At 45.8% G+C, this 21,330-nt stretch overlaps 1 protein-coding gene across 1 annotated transcript in view; it reads left to right on the top strand.

Moving 5' to 3' along the window:
* Nucleotides 1-21,330, top strand: part of LOC120996028 (retinol dehydrogenase 16-like) — a 50,553-nt gene that overhangs the window by 13,961 nt on the left and 15,262 nt on the right. The window contains exon 2 of the mRNA XM_040425683.1: nt 18,100-18,436. Coding sequence (XP_040281617.1) covers nt 18,124-18,436 — 313 coding nt within the window. The 5' untranslated portion in view covers nt 18,100-18,123. The remainder of the gene's footprint in view (nt 1-18,099; nt 18,437-21,330) is intronic.

The following is a 21,330-nucleotide window of genomic DNA, read 5'->3' as shown; positions in this document are numbered from 1 at the left end:
CTGCTGCTGCAGCTCCTTCAGTTAAGTGTGCAGACATTGTGTGTTTCTGTTTGTTTTCTGACTGGATCCGAGGCGACCCCGGTTCCGTCCATATTCTGAGCAGGGCACCGGTGGCCGTGCCCCTTCCACTATTGTAGGGGTTACAGTGGTCATCAGCCTTAGGTACGCGGGCATGTCTCGATCCACCATTTGGATCTGGACATGTGCTTAGCAGCATAGGGAGAGCTTTTAGGGTCTGACAGGGGTCACCTTTTATCCTCCCTAGTTTGGGTCCGGTCAGTAGCTTATTCACTGTGTATGCTCTTGTTGCTCACATACAGACGTGACAGCTATATATTTGTAATCGAGAATATTCTAGATTTTTTTTTCCAGCAGTAGCCTCCCTTCTTACTTGTGGGCCAATCAGAAGGCTGCAATATCTTTGTCAAAGCTTAGCAACATCCCTAGCAACCAATAGGAAAGTTGCCTACCCCTTATATAGGAAACTCCCCAGTAGCCATTTTCTGCAGTTTTTTTTCAGTTCTGAGAGAGAGCAGTGACATTGCTGTGCTATGTGCTTTCATCTGGATCCTATTCCTTATCCAATTACATTAGATAGTTAGTTAGTTAGTTAGCTCATATATATATATATATATATATATATATATATATATATATATATAATACAGATAGTTAGTGGGAGATAGTCAGTGTAGGTTAGATAGTGATATAGTGTAGCTGATAGGTTCCAGTGCAGGGTGTTAGGTAGTGTGATAGGAATTAGTTTCTCAGCTGTCCATACATACAGTACAGACCAAAAGTTTGGACACACCTTCTTATTCAAAGAGTTTTCTTTATTTTCATGACTATGAAGGCATCAAAACTATGAATTAACACATGTGGAATTATATACATAACAAACAAGTGTGAAACAACTGAAAATATGTCATATTCTAGGTTCTTCAAAGTAGCCACCTTTTGCTTTGATTACTGCTTTGCACACTCTTGATGAGCTTCAAGAGGTAGTCCCAGCCACCATCTTTCTTGACCACTTTAACACCTGGCTACTACACTTTCTTTCTGCCGACATCCCCACTATCATCATGGGTGACTTCAACATCCCTATTGACACCTGCCACTCAGCCGCCTCTAAACTCCTATCGCTCTCTTCCTCCTTCGGCCTATCACAGTGGTCTTCAGTTCCCACCCACAGAGATGGTCACACTTTGGATCTTATCTTTACCCGCCTCTGCTCCCTATCTAACCTTTCTAATTTGCCTCTCCCCCTATCCGACCACAACCTACTCACCTTCTCTTCATTGGTCTCTTCTGCTGCTCCCCCGGTCCACACACTAGCACACCCTCGCAGGAACCTTAAACATCTAGACTTTTGCTTGCTTTCTGACTCTCTTCTCCCACTCTCTACCATCTGTTCCCTCCAAGATCCAGATGCTGCTACCACCCTATATAACACCACAATAAGTACAGCTCTGGACACTGTTGCCCCCCTCACACACAACAAAACCCAAAAAATTAACAGACAACCCTGGCACACCAACCTGACCAAAAAACTCAGACAAGCTTCCAGGGCTGCTGAGCGGCGATGGAAGAAATTCCATTCAAAAGATCATTTCACCGCATACAAGCAATCCCTCCTCATATTCAAATCCTCACTCGCTGATGCAAAACAGGCCTACTTCTCATCTCTCATATCTTCCCTGGACCACAGCCCTAAACAACTTTTTAGCACTTTTAACTCCCTTCTCCGTCCCCCACCCTCTCCTCTCTTCTCAGCTGAGGACTTTGCCAAATATTTCAAACAAAAGATAGTCAACATCAGAGAAAGCTTCACTACACAGTCCCCACAGACCCTCTACACAACTGCTCGGTCCTCTTCTCCCAAAACCCGCTTCTCCACCATTACAGAAGAAAAACTCTCCACTCTACTCTCCGGATCACATCTCACCACCTGTGCACTTGACCCAATCCCATCCCACCTCATCCCTAACCTCACCACAGTGTTTATCCCAGCCCTAACTCATCTCTTCAACCTATCACTAACCTCTGGTGTCTTCCCCTCTGCTTTTAAACACGCTACCATTACACCCATCCTCAAAAATTCTTTGTCCAGTTATCGCCCTATATCACTGCTTCTGTATGCCTCAAAGCTACTTGAACAACATGTCCATTCTGAACTGTCCTTTCACCTTTCCTCCTGCTCCCTCTTTGACAGCCTACAATCTGGCTTCCGACCCCACCATTCGACTGAGACTGCCCTCATCAAAGTCACCAATGACCTACTGACAGCCAAAACCAAGAAACAATACTCTGTCCTCCTTCTCCTTGACCTGTCCTCTGCCTTCGACACTGTTGACCACTCCCTTCTGTTGCAAACTTTCTCATCTCTTGGCATCACTGACCTGGCCCTCTCCTGGATCACATCATACCTCACAGACCGGACGTTTAGCGTCTCCCACTCCCGCACCAACTCCTCGTCTCATTCCCTCTGTTGGTGTCCCGCAAGGCTCTGTCCTAGGACCCCTCCTCTCTATCTACACTTTTGGCCTGGGACAGCTCATAGAGTCCAATGGCTTTCAGTATCACTCCTTGTCATGGTCTTACCTGCTTGCTGCTCTCCTTCGTTTGACATGTGCTGGCGGCCATCTTAGGTTTCTGGGTTTCTTGTAGCCTTCCACCCTGCGGCTCCTCCTTCCCCTGGGAGGAGCTGGATGCCTAGCTCATATATATAGGAGGTCTGTGGCTTCAGTTCCTTGCTTGGTCCTCTTGTGTTCACATGCTTCTAAGACTGCTGCTGCTTCTGGTTCCTGATCCTGGCTTCGTCTGACTACCCTGCTGGTTCCTGATCCTGGCTTCGTCTGACTACCCTGCTGGTTCCTGATCCTGGCTTCGTCTGACTACCCTGCTGGTTCCTGATCCTGGCTTCGTCTGACTACCCTTCTGGTTCCTGACCTCTGGCTTCGCAAAGACTCTGCTCGGTTTCACCATCCGTTTGGACTTTTGCTTTACAGCTTTATTTTCAATAAAGCCTTCTTATTTTCACTTATCTCCTGTTGTACGTCTGGTTCATGGTTCCGTGACATTAGGACCAAGCCATGAATTCTGACGGTACAGGGCCATCCTCGCTACCCACGCTGGTTGCCAGACTTGATCAGCAGGATCACCTGTTGGGTCGGTTCGCTGTGGCGTTGCAAACCCTGCTTAAACGCACGGCTCATTTCGCTCCCGTTGCCGATGGGTCGGTTGTCGCTCCTGGGCTCGCTCCTACTGCCGCTCCGGTTGTTGCGCCAGAGTCTACCCCGACACCTGTTGTTGCGCCTGCGGTGTTTCGGGGTATGACCGGTTCTGCCCCTCTTCCACAGCGCTTTGGGGGAGAGCCAACTCAGTGCCGAGGTTTCCTTAACCAGGTGGGCATTTATTTCGAGTTGCTGCCACATGCTCCGAGCCTTCCACGCACGCTTCCCTCAGAAACCGTTTTGTGCTCCGCGGAGGAGGGGCCCTTGAGGGGGAGGTACTGTCATGGTCTTACCTGCTTGCTGCTCTCCTTCGTTTGACATGTGCTGGCGGCCATCTTAGGTTTCTGGGTTTCTTGTAGCCTTCCACCCTGCGGCTCCTCCTTCCCCTGGGAGGAGCTGGATGCCTAGCTCATATATATAGGAGGTCTGTGGCTTCAGTTCCTTGCTTGGTCCTCTTGTGTTCACATGCTTCTAAGACTGCTGCTGCTTCTGGTTCCTGATCCTGGCTTCGTCTGACTACCCTGCTGGTTCCTGATCCTGGCTTCGTCTGACTACCCTGCTGGTTCCTGATCCTGGCTTCGTCTGACTACCCTGCTGGTTCCTGATCCTGGCTTCGTCTGACTACCCTTCTGGTTCCTGACCTCTGGCTTCGCAAAGACTCTGCTCGGTTTCACCATCCGTTTGGACTTTTGCTTTACAGCTTTATTTTCAATAAAGCCTTCTTATTTTCACTTATCTCCTGTTGTACGTCTGGTTCATGGTTCCGTGACACTCCTACGCTGACGACACACAAATCTACCTCTCTGGTCCAGACATCACCACCTTACTATCCAGAATCCCACAATGTCTATCTTCTCCTCTCCTTCTTCTCCTCTCGTTTCTAAAACTTAACATGGATAAAACAGAATTCATCCTCTTTCCCCCATCTTGCTCAACTCACCCAACAGACCTATCTATCACGATCAATGGCTGCACACCCTCCCCGGTCAACCAAGTCCGCTGCCTTGGAGTGACCTTGGATTCTGCCCTCTCCTTCAGACCGCACATCCAAGCACTTTCCACCACCTGCCGCCTCCAACTCAAAAACATCTCCCGCATCCGTGCTTTCCTTAACTTAGAATCTGCGAAAATGCTTGTACATGCCCTCATCATCTCCCGCCTAGATTACTGCAACACTCTCCTCTGTGGCCTTCCATCTAGCACTCTCGCACCCCTCCAATCTATCCTCAATTCTGCTGCCCGACTAAAAACCACCTCTCATCCTATTACTCCTCTGCCTCTCCCCTCTGCCAATCTCTTCACTGCCTCCCCATTGCCAAGCGAATTCACTTCAAAGTACTAACAAATACATACAAGGCCGTCCATAGCCTGTCCCCTCCCTACATCTCTGAGCTACTTTCCCGATACACCCCCACACGCACTCTCCGATCCTCACAAGACCTCCTTCTCTCCTCTCCTCTTATCGCCTCTTCCCACAATCGCCTCCAAGATTTCTCCCGTGCATCCCCCATACACTCGCTACCCCAACATATCACCTACAGTGGAATACTTCAAAAGAAACCTGAAAACCCACCTCTTCAGACAAGCCTACAACCAGTGACCCTGCTGCCTCCATACTGCCATGACCAACTTCACCCACACCTACTGTGTCCTTCTCCCATACCATGTAGATTGTAAGCCCTCGCGGGCAGGGGCCTCTCTCCTTCTGTACCAGTTTGTAACTCGTCTTGTTTATGATTAGTGCAATTGTCTGTATTATGTATGTGAACCCCTTTTCATATGTACAGCGCTATGGAATGAATGGTGCTTTAATAATAATAAATAATAATAATAATAATAATAATAATAATAATAATAATAATAAAAGAACATAGGGATTAGAATAGTCCCGGCGTTGAGCTACACGCACAGTCAATGCTACAATTGATCACTGGCGTACACAGCACTGTGAACTAACAATGCAAGTCTATCCTATAGGACAATTAGCAGTCAATCGATAGGCACCGCTGATAGTTTTATAATAGACTTTAGATCTTTTCTATGCTGTTGGGGGTTGAAGGACCTGTGATGATGCTCTGCTGTGCATTTCCTTTACTGGATGTACAACCCCCAACCTCTGGGCCACATAGCAAGTGCTTGCAAATGTATATTATACATATATACTACATTATGCATATACTATACTAACAGGGCCTATGAATTCAAGGTGAAAAAGTAATGTTCCTGGAATAATTGGTCATTAGACAACGCCTATAGAAATTCTACAGGGAGGTTGTATCCTGAGTGCAGCAAGAAACCATGGAATCCTTGAAAATAAGAAGGGGGCGGAGGATTTGCTCTCATGTTACAGTACTTCTAGGAAGTAAGCATAGTCTTCAAAGAGACAGCAGTTAAAGTCTTGAATAGAGTTGAGCGAACACCTGGATGTTCGGGTTCGAGAAGTTCGGCCGAACTTCCCGAAAATGTTCGGGTTCGGGATCCGAACTCGACCCGAACTTCGCCCCGAACCCCATTGAAGTCAAAGGGGACCCGAACATTTCGGCACTAAAAAGGCTGTAAAATAGCCCAGGAAAGGGCTAGAGGGCTGCAAAAGGCATCAAAATGTAGGTAAATCCCCTGCAAACAAATGTGGATAGGGAAATGAATTAAAATAAAAGAAAATAAATAAAAATTAACCAATATCAATTGGAGAGAGGTCCCATAGCAGAAAATCAGGCTTCATGTCACCCACCACTGGAACAGGCCACTGTCAGATATTTTTAGGCCCCGGCACCCAGACAGAGGAGAGAGGTCCCATAGCAGAGAATCAGGCTTCATGTCACCCACCACTGGAACAGGCCACTGTCAGATATTTTTAGGCCCCAACACCCAGACAGAAGAGAGAGGTCCCATAGCAGAGAATCAGGCTTCATGTCATAGCAGAGAATCAGGCTTCATGTCACCCACCACTGGAACAGGCCACTGTCAGATATTTTTAGGCCCCAGCACCCAGGCAGAGGAGAGGTTCATTCAACTTTCGGTTGCCCCGCAATATAATGGTAAAATTAAAAAAATAGGATTGAATGAAGAAGTGCCCTGGAGTACAAGAATATATGGTTAAGGGGAGGTAGTTATAAATGTCTAATCTGCACAAGGGATGGACAGGTCCTGTGGGATCCATGCTTGGTTCATTTTTATGAACGTCAGCTTGTCCACATTGACTGTAGACAGGCGTTTGTCTGTAATGACGCCCCCTGCCGTGCTGAATACGCGTTCAGACAAAACGCTGGCCGCCGGACAGGCCAGCACCTCCAAGTCATAAAAGGCTAGCTCTGGCCACGTGGACAATTTGGAGACCCAGAAGTTGAATGGGGCCAAACCATCAGTCAGTACGTGGAGGGGTGTGCACACGTACTGTTCCACCATGTTAGTGAAATGTTGCCTCCTGCTAACACGTTCTGTATCAGGTGGTGGTGCAGTTACCTGTGGCGTGGTGAAAAAACTTGCTAACCCTGCCCTCAGAGGAGCTGGCCGTGACACAGCTGCGTTGGCGACCTCTTGCTCCTCCTCTGCCTTTGCCTTGGGCTTCCACTTGTTCCCCTGTGACATTTGGGAATGCTCTCAGTAGCGCGTCTACCAACGTGCGCTTGTACTCGCGCATCTTCCTATTACGCTCCAGTGCAGGAAGTAAGGTGGGCACATTGTCTTTGTACCGGGGATCCAGTAGGGTGGCAACCCAGTAGTCCGCACACGTTAAAATGTGGGCAACTCTGCTGTCGTTGCGCAGGCACTGCAGCATGTAGTCGCTCATGTGTGCCTGCCCAGAGGTAAGGACAAGCTGTCCTCTTTGGGAGGCGTATCGTCATCGTCCTCTGTTTCCCCCCAGCCACGCACCAGTGATGGGCCTGAGCTGCGTTGGGTGCCGCCCCGCTGTGAACATGCTTCATCCTCATCCTCCTCCACCTCCTCCTCATCCTCGTCCTCCAGTAGTGGGCCCTGTCTGGCCACATTTGTACCTGGCCTCTGCTGTTGCAAAAAACCTCCCTCTGAGTCACTTCTAAGAGACTGGCCTGAAAGTGCTAAAAATGACCCCTCTTCCTCCTCCTCCTCCTCCTCCTGGGCCACCTCCTCTTCCATCATCGCCCTAAGTGTTTTCTCAAGTAGACATAGAAGTGGTATTGTAACGCTGATAACGGCGTCATCGCCACTGGCCATGTTGGGGGAGTACTCGAAACAGTGCAACAGGGCACACAGGTCTTGCATGGAGGCCCAGTCATTGGTGGTGAAGTGGTGCTGTTCCGCAGTGCGACTGACCTGTGCGTGCTGCAGCTGAAACTCCACTATGGCCTGCTGCTGTTCGCACAGTCTGTCCAGCATGTGCAAGGTGGAGTTCCACCTGGTGGGCACATCGCATATGAGGCGGTGAGCGGGAAGGCCGAAGTTACGCTGTAGCGCAGACAGGAGAGCAGCGGCAGGATGTGAACGCCGGAAGCACGCACAGACGGCCCGCACTTTATGCAGCAGCTCTGACATGTCAAGGTAGTTCTGAATGAACTTCTGCACCACCAAATTCAGCACATGTGCCAGGCAAGGGATGTGCGTCAAACCGGCTAGTCCCAGAGCTGCGACGAGATTTCGCCCATTATCGCACACCACCAGGCCGGGCTTGAGGCTCACCGGCAGCAACCACTCGTCGGTCTGTTGTTCAATACCCCGCCACAACTCCTGCGCGGTGTGGGGCCTGTCCCCCAAACATATGAGTTTCAGAATGGCCTGCTGACGTTTACCCCGGGCTGTGCTGAAGTTGGTGGTGAAGGTGTGTGGCTGACTGGATGAGCAGGTGGAAGAAGAGGAGGAGGAAGCAGAGTAGGAGGAGGAGGCTACAGGAGGCAAAGAATGTTGCCCTGCGATCCTTGGCGGCGGAAGGACGTGTGCCAAAGAGCTCTCCGCCTGGGGTGGAGCCGCCACTACATTTACCCAGTGTGCAGTTAGGGAGATATAGCGTCCCTGGCCGTGCTTACTGGTCCACGTATCTGTGGTTAGGTGGACCTTGCCACAGATGGCGTTGCGCAGTGCACACTTGATTTTATCGGATACTTGGTTGTGCAGGGAAAGCTTGGCTCTCTTGGAGAAGTAGTGGCGGCTGGGAACAACATACTGTGGGACAGCAAGCAACATGAGCTGTTTGAAGCTGTCTGTGTCCACCAGCCTGAATGACAGCATTTCATAGGCCAGTAGTTTAGAAATGCTGGCATTCAGGGCCAGGGATTGAGGGTGGCTAGGTGGGAATTTACGCTTTCTCTCAAATGTTTGTGAGATGGAGAGCTGAACGCTGCCGTGTGACATGGTGGAGATGCTTGGTGACGGAGGTGGTGGTGTTGGTGGTACATCCTCTGTTTGCTGGGCGGCAAGTGCCAACGTAAGTCCAGAGGTGGAGGAAAAGGCCGAGGCAGCAGCAGAAGAGGTAGCAGGGGGAGTCTGAGTGAGTTCCTTGTTTTTAAGGTGTTTACTCCACTGCAGTTCATGCTTTGCATGCAGATGCCTGGTCATGCAGGTTGTGCTAAGGTTCAGAACGTTAATGCCTCGCTTCAGGCTCTGATGGCACAGCGTGCAAACCACTCGGGTCTTGTCGTCAGCACATTGTTTGAAGAACTGCCATGCCAGGGAACTCCTTGAAGCTGCCTTTGGGATGCTCGGTCCCAGGTGGCGGTGGCCAGTAGCAGGCGAACTCTCTTGGCGGCGGGTGTTCTGCTTTTGCCCACTGCTCCCTCTTTTGCTACGCTGTTGGCTCGGTCTCACCACTGCCTCTTCCTCTGAACTCTGAAAGTCAGTGGCACGACCTTCATTCCATGTGGGGTCTAGGACCTCATCGTCCCCTGTATCGTCTTCACCCAGTCTTCCTCCCTGACCTCCTGTTCAGTCTGCACACTGCAGAAAGACGCAGCAGTTGGCACCTGTGTTTCATCATCAGAGACGTGCTGAGGTGGTATTCCCATGTCCTCATCATCAGGAAACATAAGTGGTTGTGCGTCAGTGCATTCTATGTCTTCCACCGCTTGGGAAGGGCTAGGTGGATGCCCTTGGGAAACCCTGGCAGCAGAGTCTTCAAACAGCATAAGAGACTGCTGCATAACTTGAGGCTCAGACAGTTTCCCTGATATGCATGGGGGTGATGTGACAGACTGATGGACTTGGTTTTCAGGCGCCATCTGTGCGCTTTCTGCAGAAGACTGGGTGGGAGATAATGTGAACGTGCTGGATCCACTGTCGGCCACCCAATTGACTAATGCCTGTACCTGCTCAGGCCTTACCATCCTTAGAACGGCATTGGGCCCCACCAAATATCGCTGTAAATTCTGGCGGCTACTGGGACCTGAGGTAGTTGGTTCACTAGGACGTGTGGATGTGGCAGAACGGCCACGTCCTCTCCCAGCACCAGAAGGTCCACTAACACCACCATGACCATGTCCGCGTCCGCGTCCCTTACTAAATGTTTTCCTAATTTTTACCTTTCACCACAATAAGAAAAAAATTATTTGGCCCAATGTATTGAATTCAAATTCAGGCCTTTTTTAACAGGCACCTAACACTCTCTGGCTATCTATTTATGTACCGTATTACACTAATACAGACACAGCAGTAACCACAGATTTAGCTGAATATAAATTGTAGGCCTAGTATTTAGGCCCTGGATGAAAGGTTTCCTTTTACGGACAGAATTACACTTGGAGATGCACGGTAGCGTGTGAAGTTGTTGAGGATGACCCTGTCAGCACTTGTATTTGCACCTTGAGTGTAATATACCCTTTTACGGACAGAAATACACTATGAGATGCACAATAGTGCGTGCAAATTTAAAGGCTTATGCTATCAGCAATTGCAATTTAACACTTTGTGTAATATACCCTTTTACGTAAAAAAATACACTTGGAGATGCACGCTGAGTGTGATATCCCCTTTTACGGACAGATTTACACTCGGCCTGCAACAGCAGAAACCACTGATTTAGGGTATTGCTATTTTGGAAATTGAATTTCACCCCAGAAAAAAATATATCCTTTGCCAGACAGCAGACAGTATTACACTTGGCTAGCCACAGCTGGAACACCAGATTTAGGGGATTGCTATTTTTGCAAGTGAATTTCACCCCTCAATAAAATATAGAAAATTTTATCCTGAGTTTCTAGGGGTGACAATAAGCACAGCCAAGCCCCTGATGTCGGATATAGCAAAGAAAAAAAAAAATACTATTGATGGTTAAATTGACTTGGTGGCAGCTTGTGCTGGCGCACCACAAGACACAAAATGGCCGCCGATCACCCCAGAAAAAAGTGACAGAAAAACGCTCTGGGCAACCTAAAAACAGTGAGCAATTAACTAGCAGAAGTTGAATGATTCACAGCTGTAGATCGATCACTTCATTAAGTGTTTTTGCTGAGTTAATCCCTGCCTAATCTCGCCCTAACAGCAGCTGCATTCTCTCCCTACACTGATCAGAGCAGAGTGACGGGCGGCGCTACGTGACTCCAGCTTAAATAGAGGCTGGGTCACATGCTGCACTGGCCAATCACAGCCATGCCAATAGTAGGCATAGCTGTGATGGCCTCTTGGGGCAAGTAGTATGACGCTTGTTGATTGGCTGCTTTGCAGCCTTTCAAAAAGTGGCAAGAAAGCGCTGAACACTGAACTCGAATTTTTACGTAGATGTTCGGGTTCGTGTCACGAACACCCCAAAATTCGGTACGAACCCGAACTATACAGTTCGGGTTCGCTCATCCCTAGTCTTGAAGTCTTGAATTGCAGAGGCTTTGGGTGGAGAGAAGCTTGTAAGGTAAGGAGCTGTAATCATTTTTTAAGGTGCCCTCACACTTCCGCAACAAAACACACAGGTGCGAATTTGACAAAGTTGCGGTTTTTATTGCAGATTATGCTGCGGATTTTGTTGCAGATTTTTCTGAAGCAGATTAGGATGGGTATTTAGTTTGTGAATTATGTTGCAGAGTTCTGTGCGGATTACATCTTCATTGAAATGAATGGAGACATCCATCTACAGGAAACAAAACACTATTTGCTTTCTGTCCTACTGTGGAATTAATATTCTGCAACAGAACAGAATGCAAGTTTTGACACTGGATGTATTTATGTGGCGGATTTCATTGCGGAAAATTTCACAACATGTGAGGACACCCTTGTACAGAAAATAAAATCACGTTTGTGAAAAAGGAGATTCGGCAGGAAAGGTTTTCCATATTTCTCCTGCTGGGAATGTTTGGATCACTAGAGATGAACAAACTAAGAAGACAGGTTGGCATTAGCAGGAGGTGCTTCAAACCCACATGCAGTTGTGCATATATATAGGGGAGCAGATCCTGCATTTGTGGCCCGTTGCTAATGGCAATCCCCAGCAAAATGCATACAATGGAGGATGCCCGCAGCGAACCACAAGTACCACAATAGACATCCTACACAAGGTAACAAGTGCGGATGTAATAATTAATATAACAATATAACAAAACAATAACGAACACAGGTGCACTCTGCAGTAATACTAAATCCTCAAACTGATTTTAAAATTGAGAGATTAGTCAACATGTCCCACGGTGTAGAACATGTCTAAGCCCGGACACCGCGACAAGGTTTCTCAAGTAGCCCGGGACCCTACACTCTCCAACCTGAGCCATATGGGCAATACCAGGAGCCAGTGGGCAAATTACAGGAGCATTGGGCCGACTCACAAACAACTCACCAGTTACCTCCAGCATGTGGCCATGCCTGCAATGGGAGGAGGGAGGAGTCTGTGAGTCCCACTCAAGACTTGCTGATATGTCCCAGGCCTCACAGGTGCACCTTAATGTGACCTGTAGATGGAAAACAGGCACATTTAAATAGGAGTTTATACACCTCCAGAAATCTATATATACAAACTAAGAAGACAGGTTGGCATTAGCAGGAGGTGCTTCAAACCCACATGCAGTTGTGCATATATATAGGGGAGCAGATCCTGCATTTGTGGCCCGTTGCTAATGGCAATCCCCAGCAAAATGCATACAATGGAGGATGCCCGCAGCGAACCACAAGTACCACAATAGACATCCTACACAAGGTAACAAGTGCGGATGTAATAATTAATATAACAATATAACAAAACAATAACGAACACAGGTGCACTCTGCAGTAATACTAAATCCTCAAACTGATTTTAAAATTGAGAGATTAGTCAACATGTCCCACGGTGTAGAACATGTCTAAGCCCGGACACCGCGACAAGGTTTCTCAAGTAGCCCGGGACCCTACACTCTCCAACCTGAGCCATATGGGCAATACCAGGAGCCAGTGGGCAAATTACAGGAGCATTGGGCCGACTCACAAACAACTCACCAGTTACCTCCAGCATGTGGCCATGCCTGCAATGGGAGGAGGGAGGAGTCTGCGAGTCCCACTCAAGACTTGCTGATATGTCCCAGGCCTCACAGGTGCACCTTAATGTGACCTGTAGATGGAAAACAGGCACATTTAAATAGGAGTTTATACACCTCCAGAAATCTATATATACAAACTAAGAAGACAGGTTGGCATTAGCAGGAGGTGCTTCAAACCCACATGCAGTTGTGCATATATATAGGGGAGCAGATCCTGCATTTGTGGCCCGTTGCTAATGGCAATCCCCAGCAAAATGCATACAATGGAGGATGCCCGCAGCGAACCACAAGTACCACAATAGACATCCTACACAAGGTAACAAGTGCGGATGTAATAATTAATATAACAATATAACAAAACAATAACGAACACAGGTGCACTCTGCAGTAATACTAAATCCTCAAACTGATTTTAAAATTGAGAGATTAGTCAACATGTCCCACGGTGTAGAACATGTCTAAGCCCGGACACCGCGACAAGGTTTCTCAAGTAGCCCACTGGCTCCTGGTATTGCCCATATGGCTCAGGTTGGAGAGTGTAGGGTCCCGGGCTACTTGAGAAACCTTGTCGCGGTGTCCGGGCTTAGACATGTTCTACACCGTGGGACATGTTGACTAATCTCTCAATTTTAAAATCAGGTTGAGGATTTAGTATTACTGCAGAGTGCACCTGTGTTCGTTATTGTTTTGTTATATTGTTATATTAATTATTACATCCGCACTTGTTACCTTGTGTAGGATGTCTATTGTGGTACTTGTGGTTCGCTGCGGGCATCCTCCATTGTATGCATTTTGCTGGGGATTGCCATTAGCAACGGGCCACAAATGCAGGATCTGCTCCCCTATATATATGCACAACTGCATGTGGGTTTGAAGCACCTCCTGCTAATGCCAACCTGTCTTCTTAGTTTGTATATATAGATTTCTGGAGGTGTATAAACTCCTATTTAAATGTGCCTGTTTTCCATCTACAGGTCACATTAAGGTGCACCTGTGAGGCCTGGGACATATCAGCAAGTCTTGAGTGGGACTCACAGACTCCTCCCTCCTCCCATTGCAGGCATGGCCACATGCTGGAGGTAACTGGTGAGTTGTTTGTGAGTCGGCCCAATGCTCCTGTAATTTGCCCACTGGCTCCTGGTATTGCCCATATGGCTCAGGTTGGAGAGTGTAGGGTCCCGGGCTACTTGAGAAACCTTGTCGCGGTGTCCGGGCTTAGACATGTTCTACACCGTGGGACATGTTGACTAATCTCTCAATTTTAAAATCAGTTTGAGGATTTAGTATTACTGGAGAGTGCACCTGTGTTCGTTATTGTTTTGTTATATTGTTATATTAATTATTACATCCGCACTTGTTACCTTGTGTAGGATGTCTATTGTGGTACTTGTGGTTCGCTGCGGGCATCCTCCATTGTATGCATTTTGCTGGGGATTGCCATTAGCAACGGGCCACAAATGCAGGATCTGCTCCCCTATATATATGCACAACTGCATGTGGGTTTGAAGCACCTCCTGCTAATGCCAACCTGTCTTCTTAGTTTGTATATATAGATTTCTGGAGGTGTATAAACTCCTATTTAAATGTGCCTGTTTTCCATCTACAGGTCACATTAAGGTGCACCTGTGAGGCCTGGGACATATCAGCAAGTCTTGAGTGGGACTCACAGACTCCTCCCTCCTCCCATTGCAAGCATGGCCACATGCTGGAGGTAACTGGTGAGTTGTTTGTGAGTCGGCCCAATGCTCCTGTAATTTGCCCACTGGCTCCTGGTATTGCCCATATGGCTCAGGTTGGAGAGTGTAGGGTCCCGGGCTACTTGAGAAACCTTGTCGCGGTGTCCGGGCTTAGACATGTTCTACACCGTGGGACATGTTGACTAATCTCTCAATTTTAAAATCAGTTTGAGGATTTAGTATTACTGCAGAGTGCACCTGTGTTCGTTATTGTTTTGTTATATTGTTATATTAATTATTACATCCGCACTTGTTACCTTGTGTAGGATGTCTATTGTGGTACTTGTGGTTCGCTGCGGGCATCCTCCATTGTATGCATTTTGCTGGGGATTGCCATTAGCAACGGGCCACAAATGCAGGATCTGCTCCCCTATATATATGCACAACTGCATGTGGGTTTGAAGCACCTCCTGCTAATGCCAACCTGTCTTCTTAGTTTGTATATATAGATTTCTGGAGGTGTATAAACTCCTATTTAAATGTGCCTGTTTTCCATCTACAGGTCACATTAAGGTGCACCTGTGAGGCCTGGGACATATCAGCAAGTCTTGAGTGGGACTCACAGACTCCTCCCTCCTCCCATTGCAGGCATGGCCACATGCTGGAGGTAACTGGTGAGTTGTTTGTGAGTCGGCCCAATGCTCCTGTAATTTGCCCACTGGCTCCTGGTATTGCCCATATGGCTCAGGTTGGAGAGTGTAGGGTCCCGGGCTACTTGAGAAACCTTGTCGCGGTGTCCGGGCTTAGACATGTTCTACACCGTGGGACATGTTGACTAATCTCTCAATTTTAAAATCAGTTTGAGGATTTAGTATTACTGCAGAGTGCACCTGTGTTCGTTATTGTTTTGTTATATTGTCACTAGAGATGAAATCAACAAATAAACCCAGAAAGAAATGAAATTTGTGGGTAACTTTTCTTTGTTCCTGACAGTCCAGCAGTGAAAATGACAATTTATTGGAAATAAGTTAAAATTCATTATAACTAAGGATGAGCGAATCCTAAGTCGATTCGCATAAAGCTTCGTTCTAACACTGTACGGAGCAGGAGCTCTGTACATTATTAGAATGTATTGGCTCTGATGAGCTGAAGTTATTGCTTCGGGTAATAACTTCATAAATTAATTTGTACTGTAAAAAAACATTTCCCGAACTCGGGTTTGGTTCCAAGTGGCAGCCTGTGAGTCCCAGCCCCCAGGCAAACTGTTAGCGTAAAACTGACAGTTCCAGTGCTGTACAATACAGCATGTATTGTTCTACATTATCAAAAGGATCAGACCCCCAAAAGTCTCTTAGGGTGTAAAAAAAAAAAAGTAAAAAACAAACAAACAGTTTTACTAAAAAAAAAAAAAAAAAAGTGCCTCTTTCCCCTTCAAACCACTTACTAGCATGACTAGCTGTATATAAATATCACATGATCCATCCTATCCTCAGGATAGGTCATCAATATTAGATCGGCAGGGGTTCTGGGTCTCTGACCCCTGCCGATCTGACATTGATGACCTATTCTGAGGATAGGCCATCATTATTAAAAACCTGGACAACCCCTTTAAAGAAAATGTCACCTCACCCTGCAAAAAACAAGACCTAACACAAGATCATTGCCAGAAGAAAATAGAAAATATATAGCTTTCACAAAATGGTGACACAAAAACACACATTTTTTTGTTTTTTTAAAATACTTTGTGTTAAAAAAAGATAAAAAAAAACAACAAAAAGCAATGACAGAAAAGCTGCCTTTTCTTTATCCTGTTTCCCCGAAAGCAAAATAAAAAGCGATAAAAATTCATTTATACCCCAAAATAGAGCCAATTATAATGACAACTCAACCCTCAAAGAAATAGGCCCTCACTGCTCAGTTGAGGAAAAAATAAAAAAAAGTATGGTTGTCAAAAAATGTCTGTATACTACTTCAGATGTTGTGCGAAAGCAACACTAAGCCTGTAAATCAACCCATCAAAATCTGCACTGCAAAAGCTAAATAGTACTCTTTCCCTCCTGAACCCTGCAGGGTACCCGAGCAGCAGTTTATTTCCGCATTTATGATTTTTCGGTACCCAGTAAAACAAGCCTAACAATTTAAAGGGCATGGTGTGTCCCAGATGGCAAATGCTGGGCACAACTTATTGGAAAACTTGCCTGTGCCTATGCATTAATTTCTGCAAAATACCTGTGTTGTCAAAATGCTCACTTTATACCTTGATGGAGTTTCCAAAATGGGGTCTCTTCTTGCGGGTTCCATTTATTATTTCACCCTACAGCCTTTACAGTTGTCAGGTTGTCAGCACAAGTGGTGTAAATCACCACATTGGGCGTCAAATGCACTTCTACTCTCTCATATGTTAAGCAAAAGATTAGGGTCACATGTAGTGTGTTTCTAAAACCATCAAACACAGCATAATAATAATAGGGCTCACTTTTCACACTGGCACACAATGGCACAACATGGTGGAACTGAAACTGCATAACTGTGGAAAAATTGCAATTTTCACTTTGCACCATCTGCTGTGCATTCATTTTTGCAAAACACCTATAGGGGTCAAAATGCTCACTATACCTTAATAAATACCTTGAGGTAGTTTCCAAAATGGGGCCACTTTTTTTAATTTTTTTAATAGTGCTTTAGTTCATGTGTTTACAAGCCATGCACTTTTAAACAGGAAAGCATGCACCCCCCTCTCATGTCACTTATGTAGATCTTTATATAGAGGATGTCATTGACGGAAGAACTCTATAGTCAGAGTGTGCTATGATTTTAAAAAAAAGCAAACGACCCTCCCCCCCCCAAAAAACAAGGCAAGTGAAAAAAAATACAGTATATTTGTGTAGTGTTTTTAAATTGAGGCATGATGCTAGAGTGAACAGAACTTAAAGGGGTTGTCCCAAGAAAAATAAAAAATATTCTACCGTTTTCAAACCAGCACCTGGATCTGAATATGTTTGTAATTGCATGTAATTAATGTAATTTAGTATAGCAACTGAGTTATTCAATAAAATGTATCTGAATAGCGCCACCTGCTGTTTGTTTTATTCTTATTTCTTTGTCCTGCTCACTGAGAAGGCCGCACATGCTCAGTTTCATCCTTCAACTGAATCCTGAGCTGTGATAGGGAGAACTGAGACACGCCCTCTGAGCTGCAGAAGAAAAGACACGCCCCTTGAGCTGTCAGCTTGATATAAATCTAGTAGAGCAATGAATGGGGAGATTTATGGATCCATAAGGTACAGGGCAGGTTCTAGCTTTGTTAGAAAGAGCTTGTTATGCGCTGTATGAGGTCTGATTTTTATTTTTTGCATTAATCGTGGGATAACCCCTTTTATATAAGAAGTATTTTCAACCTTTCTGAATTTGTACTAGGTTTCTTTCACACTGCCAGCAGGAGTTCAGGCAGGCTTTTCCAGCAGAAAACACCATGCTGGAGATCTCCGGCTCCGGCATTGCCAGACCTTACCGGAAAGCCCACTGGCCCTATTGACCAGCCGCTGCGTTCATCAGTATTTGCCCATCCGAATACAGTATATTTGCGGCCGGCTCTCCCCAGACTCCATTATAGAAAATGGAGCGGGCGAGCATTGCGGTAACGTCTGGCAATGCCAGATCCAGAGAGCTCTGGCAGGCTCTCTGAAACTAGCCCTAAGCACATTGTTCCTGAGGTAACTTGGTAATGTTGAATAAATGGGTATGTAAGAGAAATTATATTAACTTTCCTTCTCTGTGTTCTATCTATTGTAGTCGCGCATTACTACTTCATCCATTATGTGGCTCCCTCTGCTGGTGCTGTTGGGTTTGATCTTCCTATACAGACGATACAGATATGGTTTGATCCTGGAGAATCTCACAGGAAAATATGTCTTCATCACTGGATGTGATTCTGGATTTGGAAATCTGTTGGCAAGACAGCTGGACAAGCGTGGAATAAAGGTTCTGGCGGGTTGTCTGACCGAGAAAGGAGCTGAAGACCTAAAGAAGGCGACGTCAAGCAGAGTGCAGACAGTCACTTTGGATGTTACCAACACTCAGAGTGTTAGTGATGCTGCCAAGTGGGCAACTGCTATTGTTGGCGACAAAGGTTAGTTTGCAGTAATCTTTTTCAGTTTAAAATATGACTAGTACATTAATATAATAATTTAGAGGGGTTGTATTATGAAAGACATTGGTGGAACTGACTATAAAGCCCATCAAAGTGGCGGAGTGCTTTCCCAACGCCAGACGTTACCACTTCATTCTATTGATGGTCAAGGGTCACAAGTGTCAGACTCCTCGACAATTGGACATTGATGGCTTATCATACTGTATTTCATAAGACAACCTCTTAATTATTATAAAAAATAGGGCTGGTCTCACATGTAATGTTTTTCTTTACAATTTTTTTTAAACTTTGCCACTAGATGTCACTTTACAGTCTAAATGAAAATATTGCACAGCCTACATGCACAGGGTTTGGGTTTGTGGCACTTTTGCAGCATTTTTGGGGTCAGTGGTATTTTTATCAAAACAAGCCAAATGTCACATTTTTTTTTTTTTCTCCATGGGATTGTCAATAAAACTTCAAAATGGCCAGGAAAATCGCATGTGCAAAATATAAAAAAAATGCCACCAAAACTGCATGTAAAATAATTATAAAAATCACTTGAAATGTGTTAAAAAGCACATGAATCATGTGTGAAGGTAGCCTAGTCCTGTAACTTGTGTAATAAGCTGATTAAAATATTAAAGGGGTGGGACACTTTTTGGCTACTGTTGACAAGTGTGTTAGTGAGGTGATTATAGGCACTTACTAATATAGTCTTTGTTGAAATTCTGCACCATTTTCTATATTTTATAAGGTATGCCCCGTTTACAGTCTTTTGTGCTGTCCACACAGAGGTCTTGTTCATAAGATGGCCACTGATGGAGGGTCTTGTGACCAGGTAAATCACCTCCATGCAATGCCCCCTCCATTCAGATACACTGCACCTTTATCCCCTCTAACTCTTTATAATTGTAATTGAGACACTCTTGCAGTCGTTTCGGCAACACTCCGACATAGTGGGCGTGAAAATTGGCTCCACGACACATCAGACTGCAGCTTTTGCGGATGATGTACTGTTACTCATCACCAACCCGGAGAGAGCCTTTCCGGCTATTATGTCGACACTTCAGACCTTTCATGATATTTACAACTTCTCAGCAAATTTAGCGAAATCCACAGTTCTAAACGTGTCTCTCCCTCCCTCTGTCATGGCCACATTACAAAAGACAACCCCCTTTCAATGGACTACAACTTACGTCCCCTTTCTCGGTATTAATCACCCCATCCTTTTCTCAACTATATACCAAAAACTTTCTGCCCTTGCCGAAACGTCTGGAGGATCTCATTAATTCCTGGGACATCCCTTTTGTCTCATGGTTTGGACAACGAACTTTAATAAAAACCATACTTTTACCCACAATTTTATATTACATCCAAGCATTGCCAATACCCATCACTAAACCGTATTTTAGTAGGGTTCAAGGCATTTTTACTAAATTTCTTTGGGGCGGGAAAAGGCCTAGATTGCCGCTTAAGCAGGTTGTGCAACGCCCACATTTTGGCGGGCTTGGAGTCCCGGACCTATATAGCTACCACAAGGCAGTCATCTGTCTACGATGTTTAGAATAGCTACGGACATATTCACACGCTTGCCATACTTTTTCACTACTTATGCGTTGCGTATATGGTAACATTTTCATTGGCTGACTCTACTAACACCAAATTATCCTATCTTAATGCAAGTTAGAGATTTATTTTATCAGGCTTCTAAACATTTCTGAGACACCCTTACTGATAAAATGAAAACGTGCACAACCCCGGTCTTATTGTTGTGTCCGAATGAAGATATCCCCTCCTGCGACGAACTCCGTGAACGGTTGGATAGGGCTCCACTCTCCACCTTCCATTGTGCTTTCCTCACACACAGACTGAAAGCACTTCTAAAGAACCTGTTGTCTATCTCAGGTCATTCCCCCTTTGAGAAATTGGTCCTGCAAGTGAAAGAACCGAAAGGGAAAATTTCCAAACTATATGATATCTTATTGTCGTTTGTGCGAAATGATACCCCCTCGTTTCTACTCCAGTGGGAGAAAGATTCAAACATCAAGTTTACCCCCTTCAAGGTAAAACTTGCAACTTTGAGTCCGCTGAAGGTGTCCAGGTGTGTCAGGGTACAGGAGAACAGCTATAAAGTCTTAACAAGATGGTACTACACTCCACAACACCTTCACCACATATTTCCAGAATGTAGCTCATTATGTTGGAGATGTGATAACGAGCTCGGTACTCACACACATATTTGGTGGCAATGTACAAAAATTATACCCTTCTGGCAGGCAGTAGGTAATATCTTATTGGAAATAACGAAAATAGATATCCCGTTGTCGCCTAAACTTTGTTTGTTTGGGCTATACACGGGAATCAGATGTTCTAAACATACACGATCATTATGTAATATCCTCATAGCAACCGCCAGGCTAAAGATAGCTAGTCAGTGGAAAAAGCAAGACCCCCCTACCATTCCAAATTGGATTCTAAAATGTGATCAACTCTACAGACTAGAACAGATAGCGCATTGGGACACTAGAACCCCACTTTTGTTCGAGGCTATTTGGACCCCCTGGAAGGCATTAAAAAAAATTTCCGTTGGGTAACTTGTTAAGAGCTCTATACTGGAGCCAGGGATCATTACACTGTGCATATTGTGTCCTCGGCACACCTCAAAGTGATCTCTCTCTTCAAAGTCATAGCCATAAGGCGCATCGGCTGAGGTACGACTATACCTGAGCATGGAACCATGTAGCCTTTTTATAGATCACATTTGATGTTCCTTCACCATGAAAACGTTTTGCATACAGCTAGGGTGCCGCAGGATCGACCAGTCGTCCCCCCTCACTTTCCTTCTTCCCCCCCCCCCTCCTCCGTTTGCGTACGTGTTTTTTGTGTTTATT

The sequence above is a fragment of the Bufo bufo genome, chromosome 3 (assembly GCF_905171765.1).
Source record: "Bufo bufo chromosome 3, aBufBuf1.1, whole genome shotgun sequence".
NCBI classification, from domain to species: Eukaryota; Metazoa; Chordata; class Amphibia; order Anura; family Bufonidae; genus Bufo; species Bufo bufo.
This window is presented reverse-complemented; position numbering and strand designations above follow the sequence as displayed.